The 18,923-nt window shown below is 40.6% G+C and overlaps 1 protein-coding gene across 1 annotated transcript in view; it reads right to left on the bottom strand.

The window, feature by feature from the left end:
- lekr1 (leucine, glutamate and lysine rich 1) overlaps positions 1 to 18,923 on the bottom strand; it is a 171,393-nt gene that overhangs the window by 22,551 nt on the left and 129,919 nt on the right. Inside the window, exons 8-9 of the mRNA XM_048604655.1 lie at positions 7,061 to 7,138; positions 6,769 to 6,972 (exon numbers count right to left, since the gene is read on the bottom strand). Of these exons, the coding sequence (XP_048460612.1) occupies positions 6,769 to 6,972; positions 7,061 to 7,138 (282 nt within the window). The remainder of the gene's footprint in view (positions 1 to 6,768; positions 6,973 to 7,060; positions 7,139 to 18,923) is intronic.

Raw genomic sequence — 18,923 nt, 5'->3', positions numbered from 1 at the left:
CTACACCTGCCCCTACACCTCCCCCCTCACCCCCCATCCCAGGCCCCAAGAAGACCTTCCACATCAAGCAGATGTTCACCTGCACATCTGCTAATGTAGTATACTGTATCCGCTGTTCCCGATGTGGCCTCCTCTACATCGGGGAAACCAAGTGGAGGCTTGGGGACTGCTTTGTGGAACACCTACGCTCGGTTCGCGACAAACGACTGCACCTCCCAGTCGCAAACCATTCAACTCCCCCTCCCATTCCTTGGACGACATGTCCATCCTGGGCCTCCTGCAGTGTCACAATGATGCCACCCGAAGGTTGCAGGAACAGCACCCTCATATTTTGCTTGGGAACCCTGCAGCTCAATGGCATCAATGTGGACTTCACGAGCTTCAAAATCTCCCCTCCCCTGACCGCATCCCAAAACCAGCCCAGCTTAACCCCGCCTCCCTCACCCGTCCTTCCTCCCACCTATCCCCTCCTCCCACCTCAAGCCCCACCCCCATCTCCTACCTACCAGCCTCATCCCGCCTCCTTGACCTGTCCGTCCTCCCTGGACTGACCTATCCCCTCCCTAACTCCCCACCTACACTCACCTTTACTGGCTCCATCCCCGCCTCTTTGACTTGTCTGTCTCCTCTCCCCCTATCTTCTCCTTTATCCATCTTCTATCCGCCTCCCTCTCTCTCCCTATTTATTTCAGAATCCCCTTCCCCTCCCCCATTTCTGAAGAAGTGTCTAGACCCGAAACGTCAGCTTTCCTGCTCCTCTGATGCTGCTTGGCCTGTTGTGTTCATCCAGTTCTACACCTTGTTATCTCAGAAATTAGGAGACTTTTTTTCCCCCATTAGATTGGGAATACGTGGTATAAAGTGATTCTGGGTTTTTAAACTGATATCTTGATTGGAAATCAGATTTACTTCTCTTGAAAAAGGAAATTAAAGACTAAGAAAATGTTAATAAATTCTAGGCAATCTCACAGAAAGTCAAAGATGCTGTTTTGTAAGGAAGATGAGAGGTATTGTCCTTTACAAGTTGGAATTGCTATAGATTTTTGAAATGAAGCCTGAAGTCAGTCATAAGTCAGACGACAGATCAGAACCTTAGTTTTGTTTGATTGACAATTTAATTAAATAGTGAGCTGATGTTGGTCTTGGTGAGGGGGAGCTGAAATATTGCATTCGAAATGTTTTCATATCTGTAAGAAAAATAAGTACAAGAACTACTGAATGTAAATTACCTGAATGACATTTTCGTGCATCAGCATTTGAATTTGTGGTGGGTTTGTGAGGACTGGGGTTTAATTTAACCTACGTACTGTTACATTTGTGTTTGGTTGCAGATGGAAGTGTTGAGGAAGACAAAAGGATTGATGTAAAGAGCCTAGCAACTGGATTTCAAAAGTAACCTTCTTACAATAACATGGGAAAATGAGGGTGATCAGGAGGAATATGGGGCTCCAGCACTTCCTGCAAGCTTTTCCCTCAATCATATAACATCTGATTTGGAATAATATCAGAATTCCTTCACTGAGTCAAAGACCTGGAACTTTCCATCCTAATAGCACCGTGGACGTGCCTACAACATATGGATTCTGGTGCTTCATCAGGGCAGCTCACCATCATCTTCTCAGCGCAATTAGGGATGGGCAACAAATGATGCCTTTGCCAGTAAAAGATAACAGAGTTTTGCTATGAGGTGAGGAGGCAGCAACAAGAAGATTGATTGGGTGGGAAAAGGAGGCATACAGCCAGCTGGACATGGGGAGAAGTAGATTCCAATGAAATTGGAGAAAAGAGGCTCTAAGGTGGGTGGGAGGATTAAAAGAGGCTGAAAGAGGGTTGGGGTGGGAGAAGAAGGTTACAAAACATAGGGCAGGAGATGGCAAGTGGAGTAAGGGGAGAAGAAGGCTGCAAAGGATGAAGAGGATACGACTGTAAGGGAAAGTGGGAGATTCCAAGGGGAGAGAACGAGCTGCAACCGTGAAGAGGGAAGTTGCAAAGGGAGATTATAAGGATTGTGGTCGAGCCGGCAAGGGAGAGGGGGAGCTTGCATGGCAGAAGAAGGAAGCTACAACAAAGAGTGAGGGAGGCAGCCAAGGAAACAGACAGTTTTAAAGCCATCAACAAAGAAGTACTCAGCTAAGTGATGACTGGGAAACTTGAAATCACTGAGTCATAGGGTCATAGAGGTCTACAGCACAGTCAAAGACCCTGTAGCCCTCAATTTTGTGCCTGTCAAAACAACCACCCAACTATTCCAATCCCATTTTTTAGGTCCTGGCCCACTGCCTTCTAATGAATTTCTTGCAAATAAATGTGGAATGTCTAGCTTACAGCTGCATAGGTTCAGCAGATAGCATATGTGGAAAAATGTGATGTATGGTGTTGTAATGAATGCTTTGTATTAATTGCTAATTTAAATCTGAGATTGAGACCTGAGACATTGTAAAAAGCAAAAACTGTAATACCACTAAATTGAAGTGAGCTCAAGGAAATGCATGCCAAATTATTTTGTCACCAGAGGTTAGGAATTCCATTCCAGTTTCTTAAGCAATCCAATTTAATCAAAGGAAATTTTGCTGCCACCAGGAGAATGAAGAATGTTTCCCACAATTAAGAGCACCTGGCTGCTACTGTGAAGGACTGGATTAAATCAAGGCCTTATTTCACTTGAGACTGAAATCAAGTCAACATAACTACATGTTGTATGACATGTTTCTGACAATGTTTCTCTTCACTGACATCTAAGTGTTTCACTAGGAAACTGGAAGGTTGTCCTCTAATGGTCTTGGAAGAAAATGCCACTGAATTCCAATATTTCCTACTCTGCAGTTGTCTGTTGTGAGATCTGTGGAGGACCATTTTCAGTTCTCTCCTTCTCGAGAACCCACTTTCTTCTCTTGGTTCACCTGATGAAAGCAAAGCATTTCACGAAGATGGCTGTGAGAGAGAGACATCAAGTTATATTAATGTGAAAGTGGATGGCAGTAATCGATATATATGGCAGTGAGGAATGGCATGTAAAGTGAAGGAATGGTGCGGTTGCAAGGTAATTAGGTGTGAGCAATGGTGTGGTGGAGTCGGTTCGACAAGGCAAAGTGAGAGGGTGTGGTGACAGATGTGAATGTACAACAATACTCACTTTTCTTTACCAGCTTAGGCTATCAAAACACTTCCTACACTGAAGCCAGGAGTATTGCACAATGCAGTGGCTGATGATCTCCTGGACCACCTCCAGCCATGTCTTCTTTGAGACAACAACAGGTTTCTTTGTCCTATTGCTAAGGGAAAGTATTGGCTCTTCAACTCCTCACTCCCTCAGCAGTTTATCATGAAAGGTGCCTTTGTGTATCCTGAGTCCTACATTTGTTGTTTCTGTGCTAAAGCCCCCAAATCCTGCACATTCCATTTTTGGATTAACCATTTGGATTCTTGAGTTTGTATGAGGTCAATCTGCACTCCCCTGCTACAATGTTTTCAGTGCCAAACCTGGAAATAAAATTATAATATAGTGGCAATATCAGAGGACCACAGCCAGACACATTGAAATTGCATCCAGTTTCCCAGACTTCACTGGGACTCATGTATCAGCTTGACACGTTTCACAAAGAAAATTATGTTTTTCAGCAAACTACAGATTGTCAGTATGAATCAAATTTAAATGAACACTGTATTGGGATAATACATTTCCTCTAAGCTTGGGGAAAAATGGTTTAAAATGAACTGGTGGATTCAAAAGCTATAATTAAACCTTTCATTTAGCCTTTGTTTCTAAAGAGGTTGTAAATAATGCAGAGGTTTAAAGCTTTATAAGCTTCACAGTTTGGCAACATGCGAGGTTATTCCCTTAGGTAAAGATTAATTTGCTTCAAATTTCGTTTCTGCCAATTTCTGAGTCAAAATGGATGTTCCCTAGTGTGAATGCATTTTTTTTACTGACCATTCCTGTTACTGCACTTGTGAAGTTATCAGGTTTGGAAACAAAAAGTGGTGATAAAACATAATTATAGTAAATCAACTACACTGGTTCTTTCAATCTTAGGATTTCAGTACTGAATGCTGCAAACCATTAAGCAATCACTATAACTGACACAAATGAGTTACTTGCTACCAATTAGCAATTTTCAGTATGTTGTGATGCACCTTTAGTATATTTTCATTTGGAATTTTATTTAAAAATAGAAGTAAAATAGATTTTGGTTTCTGTTCTGTAAAGTTACCTTGATTTTTAAAAGGTCAGAAAATCATTTCGAATAATGAACTAAAGCAATATTTGATTGAGCCAAATATCTTGATCAGATAACTGGTAAGTTAATTGGTGAATGTTTATATTGATGAGTTTTATGACCTACACAGAAACAGGTGTTCAGAGGTTTGAATTAGATTTCAGAACAGAAAAACATTTTCATACCTGTAGAAGGGCAAGTTTATTTGTAGAAATTTCTAGACTGTGCAAATTTAGATCGTAGAAATCTCCATTTTATAAGAACTTTTTAGAAGCTTGAGGATGTGAGAACTTTGCAAAAGCCTCTTGGTAGCAAGACCTGAAAAGAGGTCTAGGTTATCAAGACTGGAAAGAGGCCTCTAGACCATCAGAGATGGAAAAAGGTGGCTAAGACTTCAAAACTGGAAGGAGTTAGTTGAATAGCAATCTTAAAGTTAAGAAAAGAGTGATATTCCACAGGGACTGAGAATCTGCTAAGGATATAGCTGGGAAAAAGGTAAAATCTTTGTTTTTTTTTATACAGAGATTATGTGTAATAAACGTAAAAGAGCATAGACAGCCTTGCGTGAATATATTCAATGACTAACCACCATGGTAACCAAACTGCAAAGAAGAAACTTATGATCTATTGAGGCAGATTTCAGTCTGGGATTGACTTGTCCAGTCTTACTATCATGCTGAGAGCATAACAAAAACTAAATAAATGGCAGATATTGAAACATTTAGAATATAGAAAATGAATTTGGGAATTAGAAACAGTTACGCAAGAAATAGGAAGAAAATTGATAGCAGTTATATAACTTGCTGCAAATTGGACATGAGTGGAAAATAAAAGATAGGGATCGTAATATTTTTAGGAGGAGAATAATAGACAAAAGCAGTTGTTGGTTTTGGTGAAGGACAGAATAGATACTGTAGATGAAACAGATTAAAACATAAAAAGAGATTAAGACAAAGTAAGCCAGTTAAATATTTTCTAGCTAGTCGGTATTAGTTCCATATACACCTTAGGCTAGACTTCCTCATTTCAATATGGGATGAATCCATAACAGGCTTGCTTTAAAATGATGACTGTACCCTAATTCTGAGATTCAAACCACCCACAATCCTGAGGGCTGTGGAATAAAGAAGGCTGATGTGAGCCAGCAGTCTTAACAATGCATGACAATTGACAATTTCAGAATCCCTGCAATTTGATGGACTTGGGTCAATTTTCAAAAGGAACGGTTCATATCAACTCAGAGCCGTCATGAACCATGGGGGAGTCTTGCTCTAGAGTTGTAATACTTTTCACAGGCATAATTAAATGTTGTATAAGCATTAAATGTTCTATGAACATTAAATATGCTTACATTTCAGTGATTGATGATAGAACTTTGTTTTTAAAATGTAAATGACTATTAAATTGGCCATCACTGTGAAAGTGGAAAAATATTCAGGTGCCAAGGCACATTATTCATTGGATAGAATGCTCCTTTGTATTTACAATATTGAAATTCAGATTTAGCTGTGTTAGCTATCATCATTTGATTTAATATCAGCTTAGGAATCTGTATGAATGTTTTAAAATCTTACACAGATTAATGTACTCTTCAAATAACTTCAAAGACTTTAATAGATTCAGCTTTGGTTGTTTACAGTCGGCAATACAATTTCATTACAAATGATTGGCTGAGCTTCAAAACTCTCTAATGAATCCATCCCAGCTGTCAAGGTTACTATAATTGTATACATATTTAATTGTTTTATGCGATCCTAAGATTTATTTTTACACAGTTTGTGAATTATTGTTTGTTTGACAGTTTTAGGAGCATATCAAAGAATTCCCGATGTTATTATACAGCTCAACAGTGGATTCTGGCTGAGTGCATATGGGCATTGAGGAAACTTTGGGAGGTTAGAGAAAAGAGGGTATGGACGAAGTATGGGAATGAGTGGCAATATAGGGGACATGGGTTCAAAGTGTATACAGTGAATTTGGAAGGGGTATGGAGAATAAGGGAGATATATGGGGGCACAGGGAGTAAGAGCTGAGGGTAAGGGGCCTCAGCTCCATAACTATGTCCCAGATTATGTACGCGGGTCTCTCAACTCAGCTACGTTAGAATCTACCAGCCTCTCTTTCCATCTCAGGCTTGCTTCAGGAAGCATCAGCCCTACTATTACTCCAGCATAAAGATAGTGTGGGTGAGCACTGCCAAAACAGAGTTCTGACTGTGAATTAGGAATGTAGTCTGACTGGCTATTGCTGCCTCCAAGACGAAAATCTGGCTTCATGTTACTGAACTTTAGGCATCCCATTTTGTGGTCTTGATGGGAAAATCTAAATCATACTGATTTCATGGTCATTAAAAGAAGTTTTATGGTAGGCAATTGGATAGAAGAAAAATGAATACAAGTAAGAATACCACGGATGAAAATACAGAGATGTTAGGGGAGAAGGAGAAACACCATCATCGAAGTTGTTTGCATGTGAAGAGAGATAGGTCATGATATAAATGTTCTTTATTTCAAATACATTTTCTAAAAGAGTGACTTCGTTTGACTTTTACCTTTCTTGTTTCAATGCCTCTAGCTTCTCTTCTGCCTGACTTAGGGCAGTTTTTAGAGTCAGTATTTCGTTTTGTGAGACTGATGATCGGTTTTGTATTTCTGACTCCTGGCGAACTTTGATTTCTAGCTGTTCTTCTAAACTCTTACACTTTTGTTCACACTGCAGCCATTGTTTCTCTTTTTCTTTAATCTCTTTGCAATATCTGTGATAATATAAAGAATATCAGTAATCAAAATAACCTTCTGCCTATAATAATAGCGTACAACAGCAAATGAAAACCCATTATTTACCTTGATTCCCTCTCATCATGTGCACACTCCAGTACTGTTAGCCTTGAGAGAAGATCTTCCACCTCCTTTGATTTATTCCTATGTGATTATAAAAGCAACAATGATTACATTTTCCAATATCCATTCTTTGTTAAATAAGCATCAACACAAAATTAGACACTAGGGGGCAACTTTTACAGCCAGCAAAAAGCAAGAAGGAGAGAACGGAAATCTTGTACAGCAGTTGGGGTGGCAGCCTGACATGATTCACTGAGAACTCTGCTCTTCTTTGGTTTAGACCTCCGCTGTGACGCCTGTTCCTTTGCTGGTAACCTGGTCAATGCGATAAGGTCTGGAATTCCTTTGTCTTCTTTTTTCCTACTCTTTCTCTTCCTTTAAGACATGGCTTAAAACTTAACTCTTTGAACTAATGTTTAATCATGTCTCCCAATTTCTCCTGTGTGGCTTGGTGTACTTTTTTTTTATTATACTCCTATCTTGGGATATTTTACCACATTAAAGATACTTTAAAAGTACAAGTTATGGTTGCTACACTTAACCTGTAAACCTGCTCTAACTAAAGCTTTTGGGGTGGCACAGTAGCTCAGTGGTTAGCACTCCTGGCTCACAGCGCCAGGGACCCAGGTTCAATTCCACCCTCAGGCAACTGTCTGTGTGGAGTTTGCACATTCTCCCCATGTCTGCGTGAGTTTCTTCTGGGTGCTCCAGTTTCCTCCCACAGTCCAAAGATGTGCGGGCTAGGTGGATTGGCCATGCTAAATTGCCTGTAGTGTCCAGGGATGTGTAGCTTAAGTGGGTTATAAGGGGATGAGTCTGCGTGGGATGCTCCAAGGGTCGATGTGGACTTGTTGGGCCGAAGGGCCTGTTTCCACACTGTAAGGATTCTATGTGAATAAAGCAGTGCAAATACAAAGTGATGCATCCAAGATTGCCATATTAAAAAATATTGAGCATACACTGAATGTTTAGGCAACAGGTTGACTATATAAATAATGAATTTTCACACAAAGCTAGTCACAGCAATTCGTATAACAGCATTCTGTTAAATCAGAACAGAATATGTTCAAAATAAAGTATTCATGCCTAACGATATTCTACATTAGTGAATACGGCATTGACAATGGAAGAATGCCATTCTGCTGTGCTCCCATTAGTTAGAACTACAGTGTAGTATTTTAATAAATTCTTCCAGACTTGCTAAAAATGTGAAGAAATAACAGCGTAGAAGAGAAAAGGGATATGTAGATATTAGAGAATAATTGGATAAATGATATACTGTATTAGCTTAGAATTCAGAAACTAATAAGCTGAGAAGGAAGGTAAATTCAATGTCAAATCTTGTATAGCAAAATAAATAAAGATAAAGAAAGATTGCCAAGAAAAGGAAAATACAAAGTAAGAATGAAATAGGAAAACAAAACCTGAAACTTGACAATTTTAAAACACTACATTTCCTGCAACTACACAAGGACAGGATGCCTACACCATTGACATCATCGATGCATGCAGTTTTGGTGCTAGGGATATCACTGCTGGAAATGCTGAACGTAATCTTGCACAAAAGAACAGGATAAAAGAGTTTATTTTCAAATATTTTAAATCAATTCAGTTCAAGTCCTGGGATTGCAATACTCACACAGCATCACTTCAACACTCATCAGCCCTGCTGTGTGCCCCCACTGCTCATTCTGCACATAGTCTTATGCAAAGTACCATTGATGGTTGTTTAACCAAAGGATGTTCACACCATACTTGCATTCAATGAACCAATCACCAGACTGCTTAATACCTTGCCCACTGCATTATTTGGTGTTCTAATTGCTGCTGCACTGCCGCCCTACAAGGTACTCTGGTTGCTGTTGTGCTCACCATCGAAGGCACTGTAGTTGCTCCTGTGCTCAGCTTGCCACTCTGCTTGACATTGTGGTTGCCACCCCACTTACCACTCCACTTGAAACTCTTTGTTCCGGTGTTCACCACCCCACTCACTTTTCTGCTCACCCATCCCATTGCCACTCTGCTCACTGCTTTAATCATTGCTGTGCTCACAAACCCACTTGGCAGTCTAGTTGATGTGCTTGCATGCCACCCCTTTGGCTACACCACTTACCATTCTGCTTGTCCACCTCATTCACTGCTGTAGTTGCCATGCCACTTGCTGCTTTGCTCCCTGCCCCACTCACCGCCTGCCTGTTGTTTCAGTTGCTGCCCCACTTGCCACTCCGCTCGTTACTCTCGTGGCTGTTCTGCTCAAAGAATGGCAAACAGCAAAGAATCAAGACAGTGAGCAACAGAGAGGCAGACGGGGAACAGGAACAGGAACAGGTACAGGGTTGACAAGTGTTGGAGTGAGTCTGCATGAGTTTTGTAATCCCAGGATTTGAACTGAATTAATTTAAAATGTTTGAAAATAACCCCTTTTATTAGTTCGATTCTTTGCCACAAAGTTACCTTCAGCATTGCTAGCAATGATATCACAGGCATTTTATCTGCATGAGGGGTAAGTGAGCCCTCTGAAGCTATAGTGACAGCCTTTGTCATTAACAATAATGTTATTAATGTACTTACACTGATAATGGCTTGACTTAATGATTTAACTTTCTCTTGCAAATTTAACATGCAATTAATGTGTAAATTCAGAAACTTTAAGCAAACTGCAGGGGCATCAAGTGTGGATCATTCTTTTTAGAGTGCTAAAGGTGGTTTAGTGCAAATCAGGCAGAAATTTGTATCAAATCTTTTTTATAAAGCAGAATATTTTGTCTTAGTTTCAGTGATGTTTTTTCTGGTGTTACTTAAAAAATAATCAGTCTCTTTTTCTCAGGAAGATTTTTGTAAACACTGATGTCTTCCAGTCCCTCAGCACACATCAAGATCCTCTTTAAGGTCTTTCACTACCATTTCTCTTGTGGAGACAGCTGTATGCAGTCTGTTATTCTTTCTCCTGTATGTCTGGTGTAGAGAAACAGTGGCTTGCAAACAGCTCTGCTAAAAGTACTTTTAAAAGCAAGGCTCCAACTGAAAGAAGGCGGTCTCCTTTACATCACCATTTTAGTCTACAGCACGTTGTCCAGACTGTAAGTAATGTGCATCCTATCTCTTTTGTGCTGAAAGCAGGCTTTTATCATGAGTCCATTTTAGTTTCAGTTTATGCTGTGCAGGCTTTCTGAGCAATTATAAGCTCTGTATACTTTAGGCTCTAATGTCTTTAATGTGGGTAACAGGTACAATAGGTGGAATGTTGTTGAGGTGTTCGGATTGGACCTGCTTTTTTTTGGGGAACCCATCAAAGCACAAGAAAATCATGCAGTGAGACCACCAGGAGGCCTTCCCCCGGCATCAACTCCTGAGGGCAATAACCTGCTTACCAAGAGCTAGTCGCCAATCAGACGGTGAAAACTCTTATTCTCAGCAATGCCAGGAAGAATACAGAGCAATCCAGGTCATAGGTAAGTAATATTGTTGTTAGGGGCTGGGCGAGCAGTGTGTTTAGTGGGGTAAGGCTCTCAGTCAACTGCCCTTCGCAATATCCTCAATCAGGCACTGAGTGTAACATTCCACATGTAGAAATATACTCAGATTTGGAACACAGATAGCAAATTCACACAGATATATGACAAGATCTAACTTGCAGTGATCTTGGGCTTTAGTCTGCTTCAAGCTACAGAAGGATTAAAAAAAAGTACAACAAGACCAATTAGATTGGAGAACATTGATTACATCATAAATCTTGAGAGCAACATTTGAACATAGGGCAAACTTCAAGAAATCTAGCTATGTTAGCCTACTAACATAGGCTAATGATAAGACATGCAGGTTTTTTTGACAGGAGGAGGATTAAATTAAATCTTCAGAAATGGAACGCATGTCAACAACTCTCCCTTAATGATCATTACACAACAGGTAACATGCAATTTCCATTAAATTTCAAAGAGTAATAATGATCTCACAATAAACTCCATGAATATAAGCAAGGTTCTATATAATTCAGTTCAAAAACAAGCACAACATCTTACATTTATTTTAATGCAGCAAAGCATTCCAAGGTGTTTCAGAATGCCCCCATGAAGTCTCAAGGCTCAGGTTAAATATGGGTAAAGAAACCTCTGGCTGATTACCATGTACTGTGCTACCTCAGCTGAATAATCAATGCTCCTCCATGTTGAACAACACTTGGAGGAAACACTGAGGGTGGCAAGATTACAATATGTACTCTGGGTAGAGGACTTCAATGGCCACTACCAAGAGTGGATTGACAGTAGCAGTACTGATCAAGCTGTTTGAGTCCTAAAGAACGTAGCTACTGGACTGCGTCTGCAGCTGGTGGTGACAGAACGAACCCAAGTGGAGAAAACATACTTGATCTCATTCTTACCAATCTGCCAGCTGCAGATGCAACTGACCAGGACAATATTGGTAAGAGTGATCACCAGACAGTCCCAGTGGAGACAAAGTCCCGCCTTCACATTCAAAATACCGTCCATCGTGTTGTGTGACACTATCACATACTAAACTTCAAACAGATCTAGCAACTCAAGACTGGGCATCCATGAAGCATTGTGGGTCATCAACAGCAGCAGAATTGTACTCCAGCAAAATCTGTAACCTCATGGCCTGGCATATCCCCCAGTAAACAAGTACCACCAAGCCAGGGGATCAACCCCAGTTCAATGGAGAATGCAGGAGGGCATGCCAGCAACAGCACCAGGCATACCTAAAAGGGAAGCGTCAATCTGGTGAGCTAAGCAATTCCAAAATCAATGGACCTGATCCAAATTCTGTAGTCCTCTCATATCCAGTCATGTATGGTGGTGGACAATTAAGCAACTTACTGGAAAAGCAGACTCCAAAAATATCCTCAATGATGCAAGAGACAAGGCTGAAGCATTCACAGCAATCTTCAGTCAGAAGAGCCGAATGGATGATCCATCCCAGTCTCCTCCAGTGGTCCCCAGCATTACAGATATGAGTCTTCAGCCAATTCCATTCACTCCATGTGATATCAAGAAACAGTTGGAGGCACTGGATACTGTAAAGTCTATGGACACTGATAACAATCTGACAATGGTATTGAAGACTGCTCCCCGGCCAAGCTGTTCCAGTGCAGTTATGACACTGGCATCTACACAACAATGTGCAAAATTTTCAGGTGTGTCTTGTGCACAAAAAAACAGAACAAAACAGAACAACCTGGCCAATTATTGGCTCATAGGCCTACTTTTGATTATTAGTAAAATGATGGAAGGTGTTATCAACAGTGCTATCAAGTAACACCTGGTCAGCAATAACCTGCTCAGTGATGCCCAGTTTGGATTCTGCCAGGTCCACTCAGCTCCTAAGCTCATTACAGACTTGGCTCAAATATGGACAAAAGAGCGAATTCCAGAGGTGAGTTGAGAGTGTGACAGCTTTTGACATCAAGACAACATTTGACCAAATGTGGCATCAAGGAGTCCTAGAAAAACTGGAATCAATAGGTATTGGGGGCAAACTCTCCATTGGTTGGAGTTATATCTGGCACACAGGAAGATGGATGTGGTTGTTGGAGGTCAGTCATTTCAGCTCTAGTACATATCTGCAGGAGTTCCTCAGGTAGTGTCCTAGATACAATCATCTTCGGCTGCTTCATCAATGACCTTCCCTTCATCTTAGTCAGAAGTGGGGATGTTTGCCGATGATTGCACAATATTCAGCACCATTCATAACTGAAGCAGTCCATGTTCAAATGCAACAAGATCTAGGCAATATCCAGGATTGGGCTGACAAGTGGCAAGTAACATTCATGTCTCACAAATGCTAGGCAAATACTATTTTCAATAACAAACAATCTAAGCAATACCCCTTGTCATTCAATGGTATTACCATCACTAAATCTTCAGAAGAGGAATGATGATTGCTGATGGAAAATTTGTCCTGACTAAGGTGGAACTTCAGAAAAAATGGCTCAATTATCATTTAATATCAAACAACACAGTTGTGGTATTAAAGCTATTAACAGAACCAGGTGTCAACACATATGTCAGAAAATTGCTGAAGGGGGTGTTGCTCAGAAAAGGCATGTGGATGAGGAACAGCAGAAGAAAATGGCTAAGTCTTTGGGGTGCTCTGAAGGAATGACTTGTATTTATATAGCAATGTTCCAGGCACCTAGTAGTTGATTACTAAAGAGAAAAGGATGGCTAACTTGCAATCAGCAACATCCAATGAATAGCAACAAGATAAATGACCTGATAATCTGTTATCACTGTTCATCAGAACACTTACAATCACCCTGCTCTCCTTCAAATACTGCCAAGGAATCTCCGATGTCACATTTTTAGGGACCAGACCAGACCCCCTCAAAGTATATTAAGAAGTAGCCTAGACCCTAACTTTTTTCCTATATTAAAGGTAAATGTCAGCTTCTGGGTTCCAGATGCAATTCAATTGGTCAAACTACTTAGCATTAAGCAAAACGCAATTTATTCAAATACTATAGTTAAAATGCAACAAAAGAAAGAAGAACTTGGAATAACTTAACTCTATTGGAAAACTTAACAAAATAATTGGTACAGTAACTATTATTAATTAACTGTTCCAATGTAGTAACATTTAACACATATACTCTTGGCAAAAGGCAAATTCAGAAAACAGACTTGTCTCAAATGAAATGCAGCAGCCCAGGGAAAGAACCCCTAGCTTTTGGCTGTAATCGAGGGAGGGAAAAATAGCTTCCATTTCATCCAGACCTCAACAGCAACTGCTGCTGAAAATGAAAAATGCCTGGTTCAGTGGATGGGAGCTTGACCACACCCATTCAGACAGCTTTTATTGTTCCAGCTTTTAAAACAAAACACCCAAGACTTCACAAGTAGTTTATCTTCTCATAGATTGCTCACCACCTGTCCCCCAATCCCTCCCAACATGAGAAGGAATACTTGATCAAATACCTTTCTGACTCCGATATTCTGCGGTATACTGCAGTTATTTACAAGGTTTTAATGTAGATTATGTAAACATTAAACCTAATATTTGCACAAGTCACAATGTCTAAGAAACTTCCCATCAAAAACTGAAGACTCGTTGTAGTGATGTAAATTTTGAGCCCAAAACTTTTACCGAAATAGATGGAGCCCAACTACAAACATGCTACACAAAAATTGTCACTTAGCTTTGTTCTTGTTTCACTACATTGTAAGGCAATCTATAGGAAGAATCATGTAGAGGCCTGAATAATGTGGGCTACGGCAAGGAATATGGCAGAATCGTGCAAGAAGTCCAGTGAAAGCAATCTCGATGTCACAAGCAAGTCATTGCATCCTTTAACTAAGTTCTGGGTGCTGAAGTGAGATTCTCACGAGGCAGCTAAGTATCCTATTAAAAGATAAGATTCCTCAATGGTCTTATTAACTACATATTTTGACTTATTAATATGCAGCTTCCTACCACCCACTGTGAGCCAAGTTGATACTGAGAATTCTCAACATGGAAGTCAGAGTGGGTACTTGATGACTTCTGCTTGCCACATTCTCCAAAGGATCTCTGTATTGAAAATCAGGCATCAACATCTCAGGCCACGCTCCACAGACACTAGCCTCACACATCCCACATCACGGTATACCCCTGATATACTTACAATATGCTTCTGCACTTTGAAGCTGCACTTCGAGGTGCAAAAGCAACTATCCTTGCAACACTGCAGCAAGAACACTTCACGGTGAGAGACATACACCCAGCTTATCAACTGGACCAGACTACATCTCTGTCTTGTTTACATGCTCTCCTAGAGTTCATTCACTTTGAACCTACCTGGATGCTCACAGCATCCCTGCCTTACATTGCCACTTTGCTTCTTGCTTCTCAGGCTCACAGAACTTTTGTCTTGGATTGCTGCTTTGCACAGATACAAATCCAGGAAGCTTTCATGGCACAGTAGGTAAAGGGCTACCTCCGATACTAGACCTAGGGCTTGGACATGGTTAATCAGCTGTTGGGGCAGTCAGTGTTAGCATCCTTCTTTTGTAAGGGATGAGGAGCCAAATATCAAGCAGACTACCACCTATCTTAACTCTTTGAATGAATTAATAACTTAATTATCAGGCGTATTTTACAGTGAGAAAAGCAGTAAAAAAACAGTGAATAGCTTTTCCGCTGTTGCCATTTTGAATAGTTTAGAGTCCATCAATCCTGAGCCAGCTCATCATCAACGCGCTTGTGCTGCCAACCCTCCTTCACCACCTTACTGCCATCTACACCAAACCCAACCAACGTTGAAGTTGTCATTTTTCAGATGCCATCTTTCACCACCACCTCTCCGCTGCCTGCACCGGACCCACCAACATCAGAGTTGCATCTCTCACTGCTGGGCCAACCTCATTGATCGTGCTGTGACGCCCTTCCGTCACAGCTTTGCCGCCATCAGCACCAAACCCAACCAACGACGAAGTCACCTCAGGCGCCACCTTTTGCTGCTGGGCCTACCATGCCAACGTCGCCTCTGCCAATGTAGCCAGGTGTCTGCCCTGTTGTGGGGTGTTTTACCCGTGGAATGAGTGAGGCAAGCATTAAGGGACATAAAAGTGGGCAGCACAGTTTTGGTGCGGTAGGGAGGTGTCCCAAACGAGTGAGCGGGCAGTGTGAAGGGCATGCAAGGTTAGTGCTGTTGGGAGTTGGGGTGGTGACAGCAAGTGAAGGAAGATGTTGCAGGCAATAGTGAGAGTGATAGAGCATGAGCGTTGACAGAGATAGAGTGAGTGTAAGGTATCGAACAGAAGGGGTTGGCACTTACGTTGTCAAAACAGAGAAGGCCATTGACTTTCTTCCTATACTGCGATGCATTCCTCCAGATGGCCGAGGCTGCACTGACCTGTGTAGCAACTTCAGACCATGATCTAGTGTTGTGGGCTTCACTGCCAATCCTGGAGGACTACCAGGTCTCTGTTCACAAAGTGAGGCGCCAGATTTCCCTTGTCTGCCATGCCCGGGCAAATATCAGGAACTGCACAGGACAGTGCATTTTGGCTTTCTAAAGAGGGCATGGGAGCCCATCCATTGTAAGATATCCCAGCAGTGACAAGTTGTTTCGAGTGCAGCAAGTGGGAGAATGGGGCTAGAATCAAGTGAGGAGGCACCATAGGTGCATGATAGGTAGATAATTAGGCAAATTTGGTAAGACATAGCGCAAGATCTCACTAGGCCTCACTGAGAAGAATTCTACATGGCACTCGATGAACTTGACACTTAGCCAAAAAAACATAAGATTCAGTCCAATGCAATTGATGCCAGTTGCACAAGGAACAAAATATGTTATATGCTGTGTTAACATGATACAGGATTAGCAATCTTTATGGCTATCTAATAAAACAAGCTTCTTAAAGCATCAACTAGTGGCTTCTCAATTGTCCACTTTATTAATCCGTAGAATGAGCAGGAGACTACTACACTAGATTTGTCCAAATATTATTAAAAGCAATGAGAATCCATTATCATTCAATCTAATGGTTTAAATTATGGTGGTTAGCATGAATATTATGGTATTATTGCAGTCTATTCCTGTGAAATAACGTGAATGTGCAACAATGTCACTAGGTGGTCAATCTCTCTGGAATACATTATGCAATATCTGATATGAGTGAGTCAAGAACAGTAAAAAGTAAAAGGTTAGAGAAAAAAAATGTGTTCTCTGTGTGATACCCAGATGGATATGTTTGAAATCTTGCTGTTTTTTCATTATTTTAGTCTTTTCATCATTTTTTGTTTGGAGCTGTAAACTGTGAGAGCTGAAAGGTGACCTTCGGATTGTGGGCAGTAGCTTGTATTAAAAATGAGAACAAACAAGCTGTTGTTTGCTTTTGAGGCCATGCCTAAAAGTTGATAGCGAATTGATTCTTTATTTTTAAAAAAGTGCCCCATATATGCTTCGACTGCAGAGAGGTTTCATTCTAAAACAGATGATAGATGTTTGAACACCAACAGGACATCACAGGGAGACAACCAGTCTAACAAAGAAAGGCCAGAGTTTGAACTGGTTTTTGAACTGTATTTAAGTCAGAAGTATTGTTTTTACAAAAGCGACAGGATAGAGGTTTGATGGCTCCCTGTTGTCCCCTCATTATCAACGTATTGAAAGTTTGAAGATTAGAATCTCAGTTTTAAGAAATAAATGAATATTTGTTGGAGCCTACTGGAAGATATTTGTATGCATCGGAGTTATCAGAAACCAAGCAAAGTATAAAACCATATGCCAGAGATACTACAGATTGTGGAGACAGCTTAAATTAACTGGCCAGTTACATCTCATTTATTTTTCTCTTTTTATTTATCCCTTAACTGTGTCTGTTTTTCTAACTGTCTTTGTGACAGAGTTGAGGCAGGGCTAGATTCAAGGAAGATTGGATTTAAATCGTAGAGATTAATTAGATTACCATGTGGTTTAACTTTGTTTTGCTAAATCCAGTGCATTATTAATGATTATTTTAATCTTTAGTTTACACTAAAAACCTGGTATGTGGTATCGTTATTCAGAAAATCTGGTACTGGTAATTCAAAAAGTCTGGTCAGGAACCATTTGGGTCAATTTTGAGGATCATTGTATATTTTAATTTTACTGAATTGTGAATACACAGGCTGACTTGATTCGCCCGTCTGCCTCCGTGTCATAAGAAGTGAATATGTGGCAATCCAAAAGTCCTTATGCAAGCCGTGCGAAAGTTGGTCCCTTTAAGTAACCCGGTGTGTACAGCCATGCATAAAAATATGAAGGAACCACATACTGAAATAAATCACCTTTGCACTCCGAGCAAAATTTAGACTGAACATTAAACAAGCGCAAGAAAAATCAAGTTCAACTTTACTGATTGTTCCAAAAGTCAATGCTGCTTCAATCACATGGGGGCATAATATTTGTTGGATTCTTCCAGCTGTTGTAACCACTGAATGTGATGGAACAAACAGAACTACTCAACAAAATGATCTGTAATGATTTTCTAGAAACTTATACCACAAGAAGCAGAACTTCCCCATTTTTTTTGTTTTGTTTATGAAAAGTGATACATAATTAGAAGCTTGTGTTCTCATGCTATTGATTCCTCTTACATTTATAGTGCCACGTAATAAAATTAAAGGCAGAATGATGGTTGAGCTTGTGCCACATTACTCAATGGAACGTGAAAACCTGGTTATGAATCAGAAGGTAATATGGTCCTGTTCCATTCCTGGAATTAAGAACACATTCTGAACTTACGATTCAGTGCAGAACCAACGTGGTGTTCCATTATCAGTGGCGCAGTCTGTCAGCTGACTCCCCAAACCTAGTTTTCATCTGAAACAAATACCGAAATTGCTAGAGAAACATCTTCTGAAGAAGGGAACTGGACTCAAAATGTTAACTCTACTTTCCCTCTAGAGTTGGAGCTGCCATTCCTGTTATGTTTCTCCAGCAATTTCTGTTTTTGTTTCAGATCTTTAGCATCCACATTTCTTTGTTTTAACCCGGTTTCCATCTGCCTGTTAAGCTGAACATACAAGATCCCATGGCACAATCTCTAGACAAGGTGAGGATCTGGAGGGAGACATGTCTGAAATAACTCCACAGAAGCTGGTAACCCATCATCAAATCACCCTTTATTTACACATGGAGAGTCCTTGACACTGATCCAGCTCTTTCAGAGCCAGTTCTCAGATACTCCTGTTCTTATCTGTCAGCCAGAACTCCCTGATTGGACCAGATTAAAAGCTCCAGTCAAGGAACTCATAATCTATGAGGTCTACCTGGCTGACTTTGATACAATCACTACAATGTCATTGAAGCATTTCCTTTGGCACTCATCAGGACAAACACAAGGATGCCAAATTTCAAACGATCAGAACCATTTATGCTACAGGA

Source organism: Rhincodon typus, chromosome 13 (genome assembly GCF_021869965.1).
Source record: "Rhincodon typus isolate 14 chromosome 13, sRhiTyp1.1, whole genome shotgun sequence".
Lineage (NCBI taxonomy): Eukaryota > Metazoa > Chordata > Chondrichthyes > Orectolobiformes > Rhincodontidae > Rhincodon > Rhincodon typus.
This window is presented reverse-complemented; position numbering and strand designations above follow the sequence as displayed.